This window comes from Castanea sativa, chromosome 9 (assembly GCF_040712315.1).
Source record: "Castanea sativa cultivar Marrone di Chiusa Pesio chromosome 9, ASM4071231v1".
NCBI classification, from domain to species: Eukaryota; Viridiplantae; Streptophyta; class Magnoliopsida; order Fagales; family Fagaceae; genus Castanea; species Castanea sativa.
This window is the reverse complement of record NC_134021.1, coordinates 42,325,720-42,340,286: the sequence shown is the minus strand read 5'-3', so window position 1 is coordinate 42,340,286 and position 14,567 is coordinate 42,325,720. Positions and strand designations below refer to the sequence as shown.

The 14,567-nt window shown below is 34.2% G+C and overlaps 2 protein-coding genes across 3 annotated transcripts; both read left to right on the top strand.

Annotated features, from left to right (window-relative positions):
• The first annotated feature begins 242 nt into the window (after positions 1-242).
• LOC142610643 (protein FATTY ACID EXPORT 1, chloroplastic) lies at positions 243-5,618 on the top strand. Of its 2 annotated transcripts, none has more exons than XM_075782516.1 (6): positions 243-495; positions 2,131-2,374; positions 4,684-4,851; positions 4,979-5,025; positions 5,115-5,155; positions 5,261-5,618. In XM_075782516.1, exons 1-6 carry the CDS (start codon positions 391-393, stop codon positions 5,352-5,354), a joined length of 699 nt encoding a protein of 232 aa, XP_075638631.1. In that variant the 5' UTR covers positions 243-390; the 3' UTR covers positions 5,355-5,618. The 2 variants fall into 2 exon arrangements, with proteins under 2 accessions (XP_075638631.1, XP_075638632.1); XM_075782517.1 differs by having other exon boundaries at positions 270-495; positions 4,684-4,861.
• A 5,003-nt stretch (positions 5,619-10,621) lies between these two features.
• Positions 10,622-14,280, top strand: LOC142611340 (putative disease resistance protein RGA1). The gene is made up of 3 exons (XM_075783452.1): positions 10,622-13,140; positions 13,861-13,921; positions 14,006-14,280. The coding sequence occupies exon 1, from the start codon at positions 10,657-10,659 to the stop codon at positions 13,138-13,140; it is 2,484 nt and encodes an 827-aa protein (XP_075639567.1). The 5' UTR covers positions 10,622-10,656; the 3' UTR covers positions 13,861-13,921; positions 14,006-14,280.
• Positions 14,281-14,567: the final 287 nt, after the last annotated feature.

The following is a 14,567-nucleotide window of genomic DNA, read 5'->3' as shown; positions in this document are numbered from 1 at the left end:
ATTTTAACCGTCCTTAAAAAAAAAAAAAAAAAAAACTATTGTATCAACAAAGTGATATTCTAAAAATAAACTTATAGAAACTCTAAAACAAACTAATCTTATTATCGGACATTTGTTATAATAAAATTAAAATTATAACATTTCCCAACATATAACAATTGATATCAAAACAAAATTAAAAATTATGGTAATTTTTTTGGGTTAGATGCGGAGATTTTCAAGCGATCTACTCTTGTATCTCTCTCTGTCTCCATTGACAATTTTGAAAGAAATGTTTTATTCATAAGCTTAAAAGTAAAACCCAAATTAAAAAAAAAAATAAAAAAAATCAACGGCAAGCTCAAAAATCAACTCTCTCTCTCTCTCTCTCTCTCTCTTTGGCACACAGCCATGGCCGCGACGATCTCTCAGTCTCAGCTCTCGTGCTTCTCCGCGCTCAACCGCAGTGTGAGGCTACAGAGGCTTTCATTTCCAAGCCCTTCACTCCGCTCCAAGGTACTCTCTTTCTCTCTCTCTCTCTCTCGCTCGATCGTGAAACGCTGTCGTTTCGATTCTCACTACTACTTTTTGTGCTTCTGATAACAAAAGGTTGTAACTTTTTGAGTTGGGTGTTTGTAAATTTTGTATTTTTATGTATAATTTGATTCTGGGGTTTTGATCCACAAATTAAATAAGGAATTCAATTCAATTCAATTTAGTTAATTCATTTTTGTTTTTGGGTAACTACTAGAATGTTGGTCTGGTTGTGCTTGTCTTTCTGGGTTTTTTATTTTATTTTTTATTTTCTAATTATTAGGTAAAATTAGTGTAGGGGAGATGAGAATGTTAAGATACATGAGTGAGAATACCTGGAAAGTGTAGAATTCAAAATGAGGAAATCCGTTTAAAGATAGGGGTAGCCCCTATTGATGAAGGAACGAGGGCAAGTCGCTTGAGCTGTTTTGGTCATGTTTAGAGGAGAGCGAGTCATGAACCAGTAAGAGAGTGAGTTGATCCATGTTGAGGGAAGGAAAAAAGGTGGAGGAAGGCCAAAAGTAACATTTGTAGAAGTAATAAATAAAGATATGTCAATTAGGGAAGTAACAGAGAGCGTGACTTTCAGATAGGATAGAATGAAGAAAAAGAATTCATATAGCCGACCCCAAATTTTGGGACTAAGGTTTTGTTGTTGTTTCTAATAATTAGGTAGTGTTTGATATGCTGACTTTGGTTTTATATATGCTTCTCTGCAATTGGTTGTTTGTATTGGAGGTTTTTACCTATACCACTTTGTGTGATTGATCTGATTTGATAACTTGCTATTAAGGTTAAAATACAATTCTGTGCATGTGATTTTATGGAATTGTCACATGAAAATGTTAAGAGCATCTCCTGGGAGTTTTGAAGGTACTTTTATTTTTGGTTTGTTTTGGTAAGTCAGAGGTCGGGCTTTGGTGCGATGGCCGGTGCCTTCCATCAAAAGCAATAGGTCTTGTGTTTGAGTCTGGGAAACAGCCTCTCCAAAAACATGGGGGTAAAGCTGCTTACTAATTATTTCTCCCAAACCTGGCAAAAAGTGGGAGCTTTGTGTATTGTGTACGACTTTTGTTTTGCTAAGTCACACACGCACCTAGTTGGTTTTGAGTCCATGACCTTACTTGCTCCTGTTCTTATGGGAAGGAAGTTCCTTTCGAAGTCGAGGTCATTGACTTGGAAAGTACAATTTTTTTTAATGGGATATCGATTGCTTCCATATTTGTCCTCAAGTTTTTTCATATTTTCAAATTATGTTTTTCACTTTATATATATGTGGCCAACTCTCACTAGTCTATTAAGGATCCATGGTCGATCCCAATATGTTTGGGATTAAGGCTTGGTTGCTGTTGTTTTTCGCTTTATGTCTAAAAAAAATACTGCTTCATATGGCCAGACTGCTTATAGAGTAGAAGGGCATTGGCAAGTACAGTTCCTATGCATTAATGTGTGTTTATCTATTGTTTCAGTGTTTGCTAAAAGGTTAGACTGCTTTTTTTTTGATAAACAAGGTTAGACTGCTTTATATGTGTGATTGTGTGCAATTGTCTTGTTAATTAAAATGGCTGTCTAATGGAACAATTACATGAGGTTAACTAAAAAAAATTTGTTATCTAGTTTATAGTTTGTATGAGCCTTGAAGGGCATGGGACAGATGCTACCAGTTCTGAGATTAAGACTACTCTAAGTTATACAGCTGATGCATCGAAATTGCATGTTGAAGGGACGTCAAAGTCATATCCAGATATAGAAGAAGATGTTACTGGAAATTTGGGATCAAGTGAGCCAATGCAAGAAAATGGTGTTATTCAACAAAAAAGGGCAGCAAAAATCCATGATTTTTGTTTTGGCATCCCTTATGGTAAGTGCACATGAATTTAGCAAAAACCTCAATTGTTAACTTCACTACATCAAAGAGATTTGATAGATTGCACTCACCTTTTTTTAACATGAAATTATTTAATGTTTTATTCAGCGCTAGTTTTACTGGTCATCTTAAGTTGATTAAAATTATGTCAAACAAAACTTTTAAAGTTTTAAAAAATTCTTTGATTGGTTGACAGTCTTATCCCCAATACTCAAGACCTTAAAATGCAATACACTAAGCATGAGTGATCCTTAGCCACCATATTTTTCTTTAAGAAAATCATTAATCGGATGTAAAGTTGTTGAGTAGTTCATAGAAGCATTTTAAGATAGAAGTAGATCAAAAGCGAATAAGGGGTTGAGTTTCATTCTCTTTCTTGGAAATTTATGGATCTTTGTAGTTTTGGATCTTAGGTTTATTTTTCTCTTACATATCGCTGGTATACATCCTGTCTACTATGGCTGTGCCCTTTCTTTTTCTTAAATGTTCTTTGCTACTTATAAAAATTAAAATTGAAAAAAAACATAGAAAAAGCAAGTAGGTGACTTAAGCATCATATATAAGTTGTAGGATCAAGTGGAACTAGAAGTACATATACTGTAATGTAAAATTTGTTTTCATCTGTCATTGTATTTCGATTTGCATGCTGAGGGAATAGACCTATTAATAACATAAGGGATAGGGAATTTCTAATGGTTTCAATTCAAAGAAAGTGTTACAACTAACATGAAAACTTGGAGAGTTATAGTGGACTGCTTTACATCTTTAACCTGGGAGAAAAAAGACCAGGGGAAAAGAGAAGAAAAGAACATGGATCAAAAAGGACCAGGGGAAAAGAGAAGAAAGGAGCATGGATTAAAAACTTTTCATCGTATAGCTTGGTAATTTGGAATGGAATCTTGCTTAAAACACTAGAATTTTTTAGATTGGTCTGTTAGAGTGACATAAGATATCTGAAAGCTATGAAATATTATGTCCTTGTTTAAAATGAAATTTCACTGGGTGCTTGTCTCCTTCAAGTCTTGGGTTTATGAAACTTTTAACTTTTATTTGGGATTTTTTAAGCACCTCTTGGCCTTGCAGGAGCGTTGGGGGCTACCGGGTCTTGTATAACCAAATACTTTAGAATTGAGCATGGGGAGAAAAGGTTTTGGAAATAATTCTCAAAGAGAGTTGCTGACCTTATTTGTTGGTTCAAGCTTGTCAATTGATTAATGTGGCCATGTTGAATGTTGTGGACCATATGGTAACCTAATTGACATCTTGAGGGTGTCAAAATTGGAGTTCTATGGTTGGTTGTAATTCATCCATGCAGGTTTTGAACAGTTTTTTTATTCAATTTATTGTAGTCTTAATAGTTAATATGGGAAATTTTCTAATTCTCTTGCCATGGTTTTAGTTATATTTCAACTCTTTTTAGGCAGGCAGCGGTTTGCAAAATTTACTTTGGGCAATGTTTGAGATATCTTAAATGTCACTGTTGGATTTTAATCTTGATTATATTGAGAAATTATTTCATAAGCAGAATATTGTACTTCTTAGAACATTTTGCCTGTTAAGTTGACTGACATACTTGATTAGTTGGTTATGATTTCTATGATATATAACCAATGAGCTATTGCTTGATTCCCAAATAATGGGATAAAGGGTGAGGTCGTGGGTTCAAGATTTATTTATTTATTATTATTTTTTAATGCATCTAATAGGTCATGAATCCACAACCTCACCTTACACATAGAACTTATAAGGGGAGTAGGTGCCAATTGAACTAGTCCTCATTGGCAACCAATTAATAGTAATATGCATCTCATTCAAAAGACCAAGCTTTGATATTAGACCTTGATAATTCTGATACATGAACGATGATGATCAGATGAACTGAAGTCTGCTAAGGATTAGTAGACTCCTCAAACACCAGTTGAAATGCAATTTTATATCACAAGCTGTTCAAAGTTGACCCCTTACTCAAAGCATTTTGATTGTCACAGTTGTTTATGTATTATTATCAACATGAATCTGTTGGAGCATTGTCTTCATTGCAAAATCAAAATTACTCTTACCTGCTACAACTTTTGTACATTTGCTGATTGAGACCACACACACACACACACACACACACACACACACATATATTTTTAAGTGTTCCAATAAAATGTTTTAGCAGCATTTTGATCTGTGAACGATTCACTTCTGCCCACATTGCTAGTGATAAGTATGTTAACTGTACAAATACCTGCTCACATATTTTTTTCCCTCTATAAATGAATACTTACTAATAACTTTTAACTTATATTTTGTTACAGGTGGACTGGTTTTAAGTGGTGGACTTCTTGGTTTTGTTTTCTCAAGAAATCTTGCAACTTTGAGCACTGGTGTGCTCTTTGGAGGTGCTTTGCTAGCTCTCAGCACCTTTAGCTTAAAGATCTGGAGGCAAGGAAAATCCAGTTTGCCCTTCATTCTAGGACAAGCAGGTTCTGATATGTCTGTGACTTCCGTCCAGTTTTAGTCTTGATATATGTTTTGTTATTGCCTGTATTTAAGTTATGGATATTTTGGGAGATAGTCCTATACTAACTTTGTATACCTCTAAATTTGTAGCACTCTCAGCGGCACTTCTTTGGAAGAACTTTCAGAGCTACTCATTGGTATTACATCACATGAGCAGAAAAATTCATCTTACTCATTAGCTAGTTGATTCATTGTTTCTAACTTTATAATTGTATTGTGGATGCAGACAAAGAAAGTATTTCCAACAGGTTTTTACGCTGCTATTAGGTATTGCAATATCTGACTGCCAATGTTTTTTTCTTTTGAAAAGAGAGTTCAGTTTCTAGAATCTATTTTGAATCTAACTGTATTCTGTGTTTTTGTCCTTAAAAGTGCTGCAATGCTCTGCTTCTACTCATATGTGCTGATCTCGGGAGGGAACCCACCACCAAAGAAATTGAAGTCATCTCCAAGTTTTGCATCATGATGAGAACACCTAAGGTATGATTATTAGACATGGAAGGTTAGGATTTTGTTTGATTTAATGTTGTATTTTGAATTCAATGGGTGTTATTATAGATGAATAATGTTGAACATGCTTATATTTATTCAATTACTAATTTGATAGAATTATGTAATTTGTGTATGGTCCCTAGTCATATACGTCTTGTATACTTGTGTGACTCGGTTTTTGTTATTGGGTGACTCGATTCTTGTTATTAATAAAACTTTATTACTTATGAAAAATAAATGTTGAACGAGCTTATATTAACACAAAGTACGTAACTATGAGTTGAGCAAATGTGTATTTTGTCAGATAGAACACAGGATTAACTGTCCTGTTTGCTTAGGGAATAATGTCACGAGTGAAGTTGAGATTAAAGGGTTCCAAATCACATTTTGGGATTAAAATATGAAGCCCGGGCACCATTGGTTTTTAAGCAGTGGCCAATGTCAATGAGTAATGCTTTTGTGTAAAGCTTTAAGTATGGTTTCGTAAATGCATTATATTACGTATTTCAAGTAACTACAACCACATGGTTGCATGCTATTTTTCAATGAAGCCTAAACATTATTATAATTTCTTAATTAAATTCAATGCAACTATATGATGTGTTTAAATTTAATTGAGAAATTTAATGTACTCTATTTAAGGAATTGTACAGGGTAATGGAATGTACTAGAAATGCCATGTACACACTTGACCTCCAAAAAAAGAGAAAAAAAAAAACCCACAACTTTTCCTTGTAGCCGTAGGTCCATGTGAATTCTATGAAGATAGAACGCCATGAGTAACGGATAACATTGGGTTTTTCTGTCATATGTGAATTTTTTTTATTGATGACATAGGTGAACTTCACTTAGATTAGTTGCATGTCGCAGTACATACTGTACAACAATCCTTACTATTAATCAAACTCTTACGAGCAATTGACCCCACTCGCCAGAACTAGTTACTGGGTAATTCAGGGGCTTTTCACCTCTGACGGGCTAAGCAGTTTATCCTCATGCCTAGGAGGCCTGTCATATGTGAATTTACCCACGCTTCAATAAGTTTCTAATTAAATGATAGTTGCGGATTTTATTTTTTGAAAAGCAAAGACATGCATGCACACACAAGGAAGAGAGAATGAGGTTTTACACAATAACACACCACAAACAGCTGATATTATCTAGGCTAAATTGCAAATTACACCCTTGACGTTTGGGGTTGTTTGGATTTCACACCCTAAAGTTTTAGAACTTGAATTTTACATCCTGAAGCTTGGTTCCGTTAGCGATTCACCCCTTACAGTTAGTTTTTGCTGTTAACTGACACATCACCATGCTGACATGTTTTGTTTTTGCCAAATCAACCTCAAAGCTACGTAGTTTCAATGAAAAATAAAAACAGACCTGGCATACACAAAACTAAAAGCCTAAAACTACACCGTTTCAGCCTAACTTCTAAAATACCAAACCAAAACTCACGAAGGCAGCTCCCTCCCACCTTGCATGGCAGAGATCCATCATGAACACACAGCAGAACAGCTCCACAGTAGTAGCCACATCGGCGGTCAAAGCGGCAGCCACAACGGCGGCTTCAGTGAGAACTCTTTCTCTCCTCTCCAGCTCTATTTCTCTTTCTTTGACAAATTTTTGAACCCACAACAATTATTTATTTCTTTTAAATGGAAGAATTGTTGTATTGGCTAAGGTTGAATCTGGAAAAAAGTTGTAGAAGCTAAAAATAGTGGAAACAGATTACAGAGGGAGAAAGTGATTTACCTATACAGATTCCGCATTTTCAAATTTGTTGGCGTCAAAGCACTAGCCAATTGCCAAAGCTTGCTTGTTTCTTAGTGATTTACTTAGTGATAAACCGTAAACTCTAGCTTCTTTTAGAAGCATGGTAATTTTTGTATTATTATCATTCACTTTTCTTTTTATCAGACCTTCATACCCTTTAGTTCCCTTGACTTGATTGTTCAAATCTAATGGGTTTCACTGAAGAAGTTTAACCTGAACTGTTTTATTTGTAAACTCTAGCTTCTTTTAGAAGCATGGTAATTTTTGTATTATTATCATTCACTTTTCTTTTTATCAGACCTTCATACCCTTTAGTTCCCTTGACTTGATTGTTCAAATCTAATGGGTTTCACTGAAGAAGTTTAACCTGAACTGTTTTATTTGTAAATTTGTTGCAATGATACTCACTGTGGCTGCCGCTGTGGCTGCTGCTGTGACCACCACTTTGGCTGCTGCTGTGGAGTTGTTCACGATGGGTCTCTACCGTGCGAGGTGGGAGGGAGCTGCCTTCGTGAATTTTGGTTTGGGATTTTAGAAATTAGGCTGAAACGGTGTAGTTTTAGGCTTTTATTTTGTGTATGTCAGGTCAGCTTTTACTTTTCATTGAAACCAGTAGTTAAAAGCAGCTTTTACTTTTATTTTGAGGTTGATTTGGCAAAAATAAAACATGTCAGCATGGTGATGTGTCAGTTAAAGCAAAAACTAATTGTGGGGGGTGAATTGCTAACGGAATCAAACTTTAGGGTGTAAAATCCAAGTTCTGAAACGTTGGGGTGTAAAATTCAAGTAACCCCAAACGTTAGGAGTGTAATTTGCAATTTATCCTAGTATCTATAAAACAACTGAGCTACTTAATCATTAATTATTTAAGTTATGGTATTTTGAAATTAGTAAGTTAACCGTGTATATCCGCTTAAAGAGGTACATGGTCTTATTAGAGAGAAATTAAATTATAGTTTAATTAGTTATGATGTACCTAACAATATCTCAATGGAATCAATATGGAGACATGGCAGTAATTTTTCAATTGAAAATTAGTAATGTATATGTGAGAACTTCAACCTGAGAGGCTCAAGATTTAAATTAAAAAAAAAAAAAATAGTCCTTCGGTGGTAGCGAATCTCAATGTAGAAATTCAATTTTGAATATATCTCCCAAATCTAAGGGACTTACAATGAGGGGTTTTCAATGAGGACTTTCTTTGGTTGAATTTATGGAATTGCCACTTAATTTAACTAGTCGCAGACTCTCACCATGTACGAGAAGGCTACTATTATATTTACAAACTCCAAAGCAAATTACAAACAGTCAAGCTTTACCGTTAGCATCAATTGTAAGTTGGACCATAAAGATGGGTAACGAAATCAATTGCAAGTTACAAACTATCCGGCCTCTTATTGGTATAACAAAATCACTTGCAAGTTCTAATTGTCTTGATGGATCAAGGGTCAATCCTTCATCTAGATTTTCAAGTATCCAGATAAAGAAATAAGTTTTGATAATTTGTAAATATCAAGATTAATAAAATCTAATACCAATGACTCTTGAAAGCCAACATACCTGCAATGATTTTGTAAATGCAGCACACTTTGATTTGTGGCTGCATATGAAGCAAATCTATGCAAAATAAAAATGAAATTAAGTGGGATTGGGATACCTAACTGAATAGTCAGGTGTCCGACGAACTTTGGATATCGTTGTTTTTTGTTTTTTTGTTTAAAGGAAATTGAGAAAGAACTATCATAGAGCTATTTGATATATATTTATTTTTTGATGGAAGAGCTATTTGATTTGAATATCTACCATTACAGAATACAGACATTATTTATTTCAAACTAATACAATATGCTTCTCCACACCAAATATCACAATGTTTGGTATACATTCATATATTACAAATATGCAATCCAGACTGATATTTTGCTCCATGAATTAAACTAAATTCATAAAAAACGTTTAAACACTTAACAATACATATATATTTTTAAAATATTACCTAATTGTTAGTTTTTTTGTGTGTGTGTGTGTGTGAAATGACCTAATTGGTGGTTGAGAATTGAGATAGACGGGCACCTCATTAATACAACTTAATTCTGCATTATACTCCTAATTAATGTTACAGTCAAACTATTTTACAACATATTTACAAATTGTTTTTGTGGGAAACTTTTTATTGGTTTTTATCTAGGCCCAGCACTAACATCATTTTTTCATTTACCAATAGCTACTCGCCACATCAACAGTTTGTAAATTTTTTTTATTTTTATTTTTTATAAAAAAGTTTGTGTTTCTAGCATTACTCAAGTAAAAATATTGAGCCTATGTAAGCAAATACATAAGCTATTTGTATTTTTTTTTCTTTTTTGTGTTTGCAGGTCAAACACCATTTTCTTATTCATCAAAAAATTTTTCTTTCATTTTTATTTTTAATTATCAAAACACATTTTTTTCTTTTTATAATTAAATTCTATTTAAAAAAAATTATTTTTAATAATAAAGTGGTAAATCAATCACATTCGATAGAAGTGAGACACAACAATTTTGTTACAGACACCTTATGTTTTCATTGAGAAATTCACAGACTCTCATCCACTCACCTCAATGAAGATAAAATGATGAAACTCTAGGGTTTTTTTTTTTTTTTTTTTTTGGTATTTTGCCCAATTTATTAAAGATATATGTAAACGAACCTAAAGCAAAGGCTAACTCCAAAACAAAGGCAAAATAAAGCGTAATGCCAATTTACAAATTAGTTCCTTGTGATTAAGGGTAATTATACCTTCTTGTCTTTTGGAGTAAAATGAAAATGTCATAATCTTCGTCCTATCCTAATTGATGGATTGTCCCACATGATGCCCACATTGCTTGAGGAGTACTTTTTTTTTTTGGACACAAAGAGTAGTGGATACATAAGGCTAAATGTTAGTATTAAAATTCCATCGAACAATGTATAATGATCACATTGCTTGTGATTTTTGCCAAAAGAATATCTAACTGGGGAAAAAAAAAGAAAAGGAACTGTAGAATTTTTCCATATAGAGGAAGGAATTTGCCCCTTTAGCACTCCATAGCTTTAGTTTGTGGAGCAAAGACAGAATTTGAGCTTTACTTCATCGACATGCTTACTTCAGGAAAAGGCGAAGAACCAAGTTAGAGAGGGTACGTAGTGTCTAACTGGAGACGGGAGACAAAAATGGAGAATAAAGTAGGAGTGTCTGAGTACTGGAGAAAGGAATGAGTGAGACAATTGGAGAATAAAGCAAATTGTATTTGTGCTTGACTTCACTAGCAAGCATGCATGCCTTCATGGAAACGCAAGGGACAAAGTGAGTTCCAAAATGTTTGATTAGTTCACACCAACAGAGACAACATTAATCTCATTTAACAAAGTACAAACAGACATAATCCTTCCTTAATCCACTTCAATAGACACTTTACAGCATCCTCATTTGATCAAATAACAACAACCATAACCCTTAATTTACTTCCAAAAAAGAGAAATGACGGAGTTTGCCTTTTCCGTTGCAGGAAAAGTTATCGAGAAGCTAGGCTCCCTTGCTTACCAAGAGATATCATTGACACGGAACATTGCAAGCGATTTGAAAAAGCTTCAGGATACCATGTCCACTGTCCAAGCCGTGCTGCTGGATGCTGAGGAGAAGCAAGCAACAAACCACCAGCTGAGCCTTTGGCTGGAGCAGCTCAAAGTTGTCTTTCTTGATGCCATGGATGTGCTGGATGAATTCGAGTGTGAAGATCTACGGAGGCAAGTGGTGAAAAAATATGAAAGCACTAGCAAAAAGGTATGTCGTTTCTTTTCATCTTCTAACTCGCTTGCCTTCCGTTGTAAAATGGGTCATAGAGTTAAGGAGATCAGAGAGAGGCTAGATTTGATAGCAAAGGATAGAGATCAATTTCAGCTTGAGGTGCGATTCGATGATAATCGTATTGTGTACAGGGAGACCCACTCCTTTGTTCGTGATCGTGATGTTATTGGGAGGGCTGATGACAAGCAAAAGATCATAGATCTTTTGATGCTCCCTAATGATAATGATAACATTTCTGTGATTTCTATTGTGGGAATCGGAGGTCTGGGCAAGACTAGACTTGCTCAATGGGTGTATAATGATGAAAGGGTAGCTAAAAATTTTGACCCCAAAATTTGGGTGTGTGTATCAGAAGACTTCAACGTTTTAAAATTGGCAAAAGAAATGCTTAAATTGGCAGGTGGTGGGATTAGTGAAAAAATGAGTCTGGAGGAAGTGCAAGTTAGATTGCGAAGTATTTTAAATGAAAAAAGATTCTTTATTGTTTTGGATGATGTCTGGAATGAGGATCGTAACAAATGGATTGACCTTAAGAATTTGTTAATAGGAAGACAAGGAAGTAAAATTCTTGTCACTACACGTAGCCACAAAGTTGCCTCAACGATGGCTCCTGGACTAATCCATGACATGAAAGGTCTTCCAAAAAATGATTGTTTGTTATTGTTCTTAAGATACGCATTCAATGAAAGAGAGCATGAACAATATCCAAATCTAGTAAAGATTGGAGAGGAAATTGTGAAAAAATGTGGAGGTGTTCCTTTGGCTATGAAGACTTTAGGGAGCTCACTTTATTCTAAAATTGAGGAGCGTGATTGGATCTCTATAAGGGAAAATGATATATGGAAATTAAAGCAAAAAGAAGACGACATTTTACCTGCATTAAGATTGAGTTACAATAAATTGCCATCATATTTAAAACAATGTTTTGCTTATTGCTCATTATATCCAAAGGATTTTAGGTATTACAATGTAGACTTAATTCGGTGTTGGATGGCAAATGGGCTCCTCGAAAAGTCCAACAAAAATTCTGAAGAGTTGGAAGATATTGGAGAACAATATTTAAAAGAGTTGTTATCAAAATCTTTCTTTCAAGAAGTTAATAATGAAGGCAATATTCTTTGGTCATTTAAAATGCATGATTTGTTACATGATCTTGCATCATATGTTGCACAAAATGATTATTGCTTAATTCAAGACACTAATAAGATCAACAACTTTGAAAAGGCTAGACACGTTTCAATTTTGGACCATAAGTTGAGTGTTGATGCAGCGATAACCCTTTTAAACAAATTGAGTAACAACATGCAGACTATTAATTTCTCATTTAAATATTGGCCCGGTGATGAAAGCCTTGGTACTAATATTAATGAAACATTGGTGGAAACATGCATCTTGAGATTTAAGCACTTGCGCTTGCTAAATTTAAGATATTCAAAGTTGGAAACGTTGTCAAGCTCAATTGGTACTTTGAAGCATTTGAGATATCTCAACTTAAGTGGAAATAGGAATATCAAGAAATTGCCTGACTCCATTTGCAATCTACAAAATTTGGAAACTTTGATATTACGGGATTGTGAAGATCTTGAAGAGTTGCCAGGGGATATAAGAAAGATGGTTAGCCTTAGATGTTTTGAAATAACGACAAGACAAACGTGTTTACCCGCCAACGAAATCGGGTGCATGTGTTCTCTTCGAGAATTGTTCTTTTCTAAATGTCATAAACTAGAGTGTTTGCCACAAGGTATGAAAGACCTAACTGCGTTGGAATCTCTGGGTATTTCATTTTGTAGAAAAATTAATTTAATGGAAGGGGATGACTACCCGATGAGGCTTCGAGAACTCACTATTTCCGGGTTGCCACAATTAGTGAGTTTGCCCCAATGGCTTAAAGGATCTGCCAACACTCTACAGTTTTTACTTATTTTTGGTTGTGAGAACTTGGCGGTATTGCCAGAGTGGCTTTCGGATCTCAGTTCACTTCGCAAGCTTCAAATTCATAGTTGCCGAAAATTATCGTCTCTACCACAAGGGATGGATCGCCTCACTGCCCTAAGAGAACTGCAGATTGTTGATTGTCCTGAATTGAGGAGAAATTGTGAGCGAGAGGTAGGCAAAGATTGGGGCAAGATGGTCAAATTCACTTGGGAGTATAAGTAGGTAAGGACTAAAACCTTCTTCCTCTTCTATGTATGCTCTGTTTTTCTATCTTACTTCTAACCTGAACTTGCTTTTTTTTGTCTATTAATCCTGATTGTTAATGGAATTAAATCACAATAAACAATAACCAACCAAGAAATCACTTTCTACAAATTGACAAATTTTTTCTTTTTATTATAACAAAGATTAGATAACAACTATCATTGGTGTTTGTGAAAAGGTAAGTTATGAAATATAAAAGATAATTGTCAATTTTTCCCTTTTTGTTTTAAAGATTGAGTCTATGGAAAATAAAAGAGTAAACGAATTATGAATTCTATTCTTGGGTTCTGCAAATTTCAAGTATTTTAGAAGGAACGATTTAAGTATCCTAATAGAAAAATAAAAAATATTCTTCCTTCAATTTTATTTTCTTTTCTTTCTCTCCCTTTTGACAACTCAAGCGTAGAATTTTAAAATCTTGTAATCTTTTCATTTCCTCTCTCTAAAAGTGTACTGAACATTCATCTTAAAAAAAAAAAGTGAACTAAACATGGTGTTAATGAACTTACTTGGCCTGTATATTCTTACTAAGAATGGATGTGATGCTAAATTATAAAATTAAAAAGGAAATTTAGATTGACCTGACCCATGTGTAACTTGCAATTTAAAGTCATATTATCAAGGAAGTATGAAATCGATTTTGAATATATTTGATTCTTCTTGTTTTTAAATTGACAGGTGGTCTTGGGAGATTGTTCTCTCAGAAAAAGGATGTTCCTTGTGCTTAAAATTGCCAAGGGTAATACATTTTTTTTTTAATTTTTAATTTTCAATGTTCAATCTAGTGTTCAATCTAATGATTCCATGGTTTAAAACATTGCAGCTTATCTATTCAACCATAATATGCACTCATGCAGCATGGAAAGTCTCAGCCTTCTCTTGTATTGTAACTAATTTCAATAATATTGTGGTGTGCATTTGGTGTTTGTAATGACTAATGGAGTGATGTGTGTTTGTACTTATGATTTCATTCATGTTTCATGTATTATCTAATTTGCACAATGTTTAAATGACTTGAGTCATGTGTGCGTTATTGATTGTTTGTCCCTACTTCTTGGTTATTGGAGTTACTCAAATGAAAATTTTTGTTTTGCTTTATTGTTTAATGAAATTTTTTTTTTTGAAGTTTGATCTTTGTTGTATGGTATAAAATAACTAATCACATTAGAATATTTGGTTAGCCAACAATGTGAAAATTTGAATTTGATGGAAGTGGATGACTATTGTTCCGGTTAGCCAACAATAAAATAACTAATCACAAGAATCTAGTTAGCCATCAATTGTTCCGGATGTCAATTTGTTTTGAAAATTTGGTATTTTAAACTTCCAAAATTGTCATGTCTACTGGGTGACCTTAGTGCCCTAAGAGGACTGAAGACTGAAGA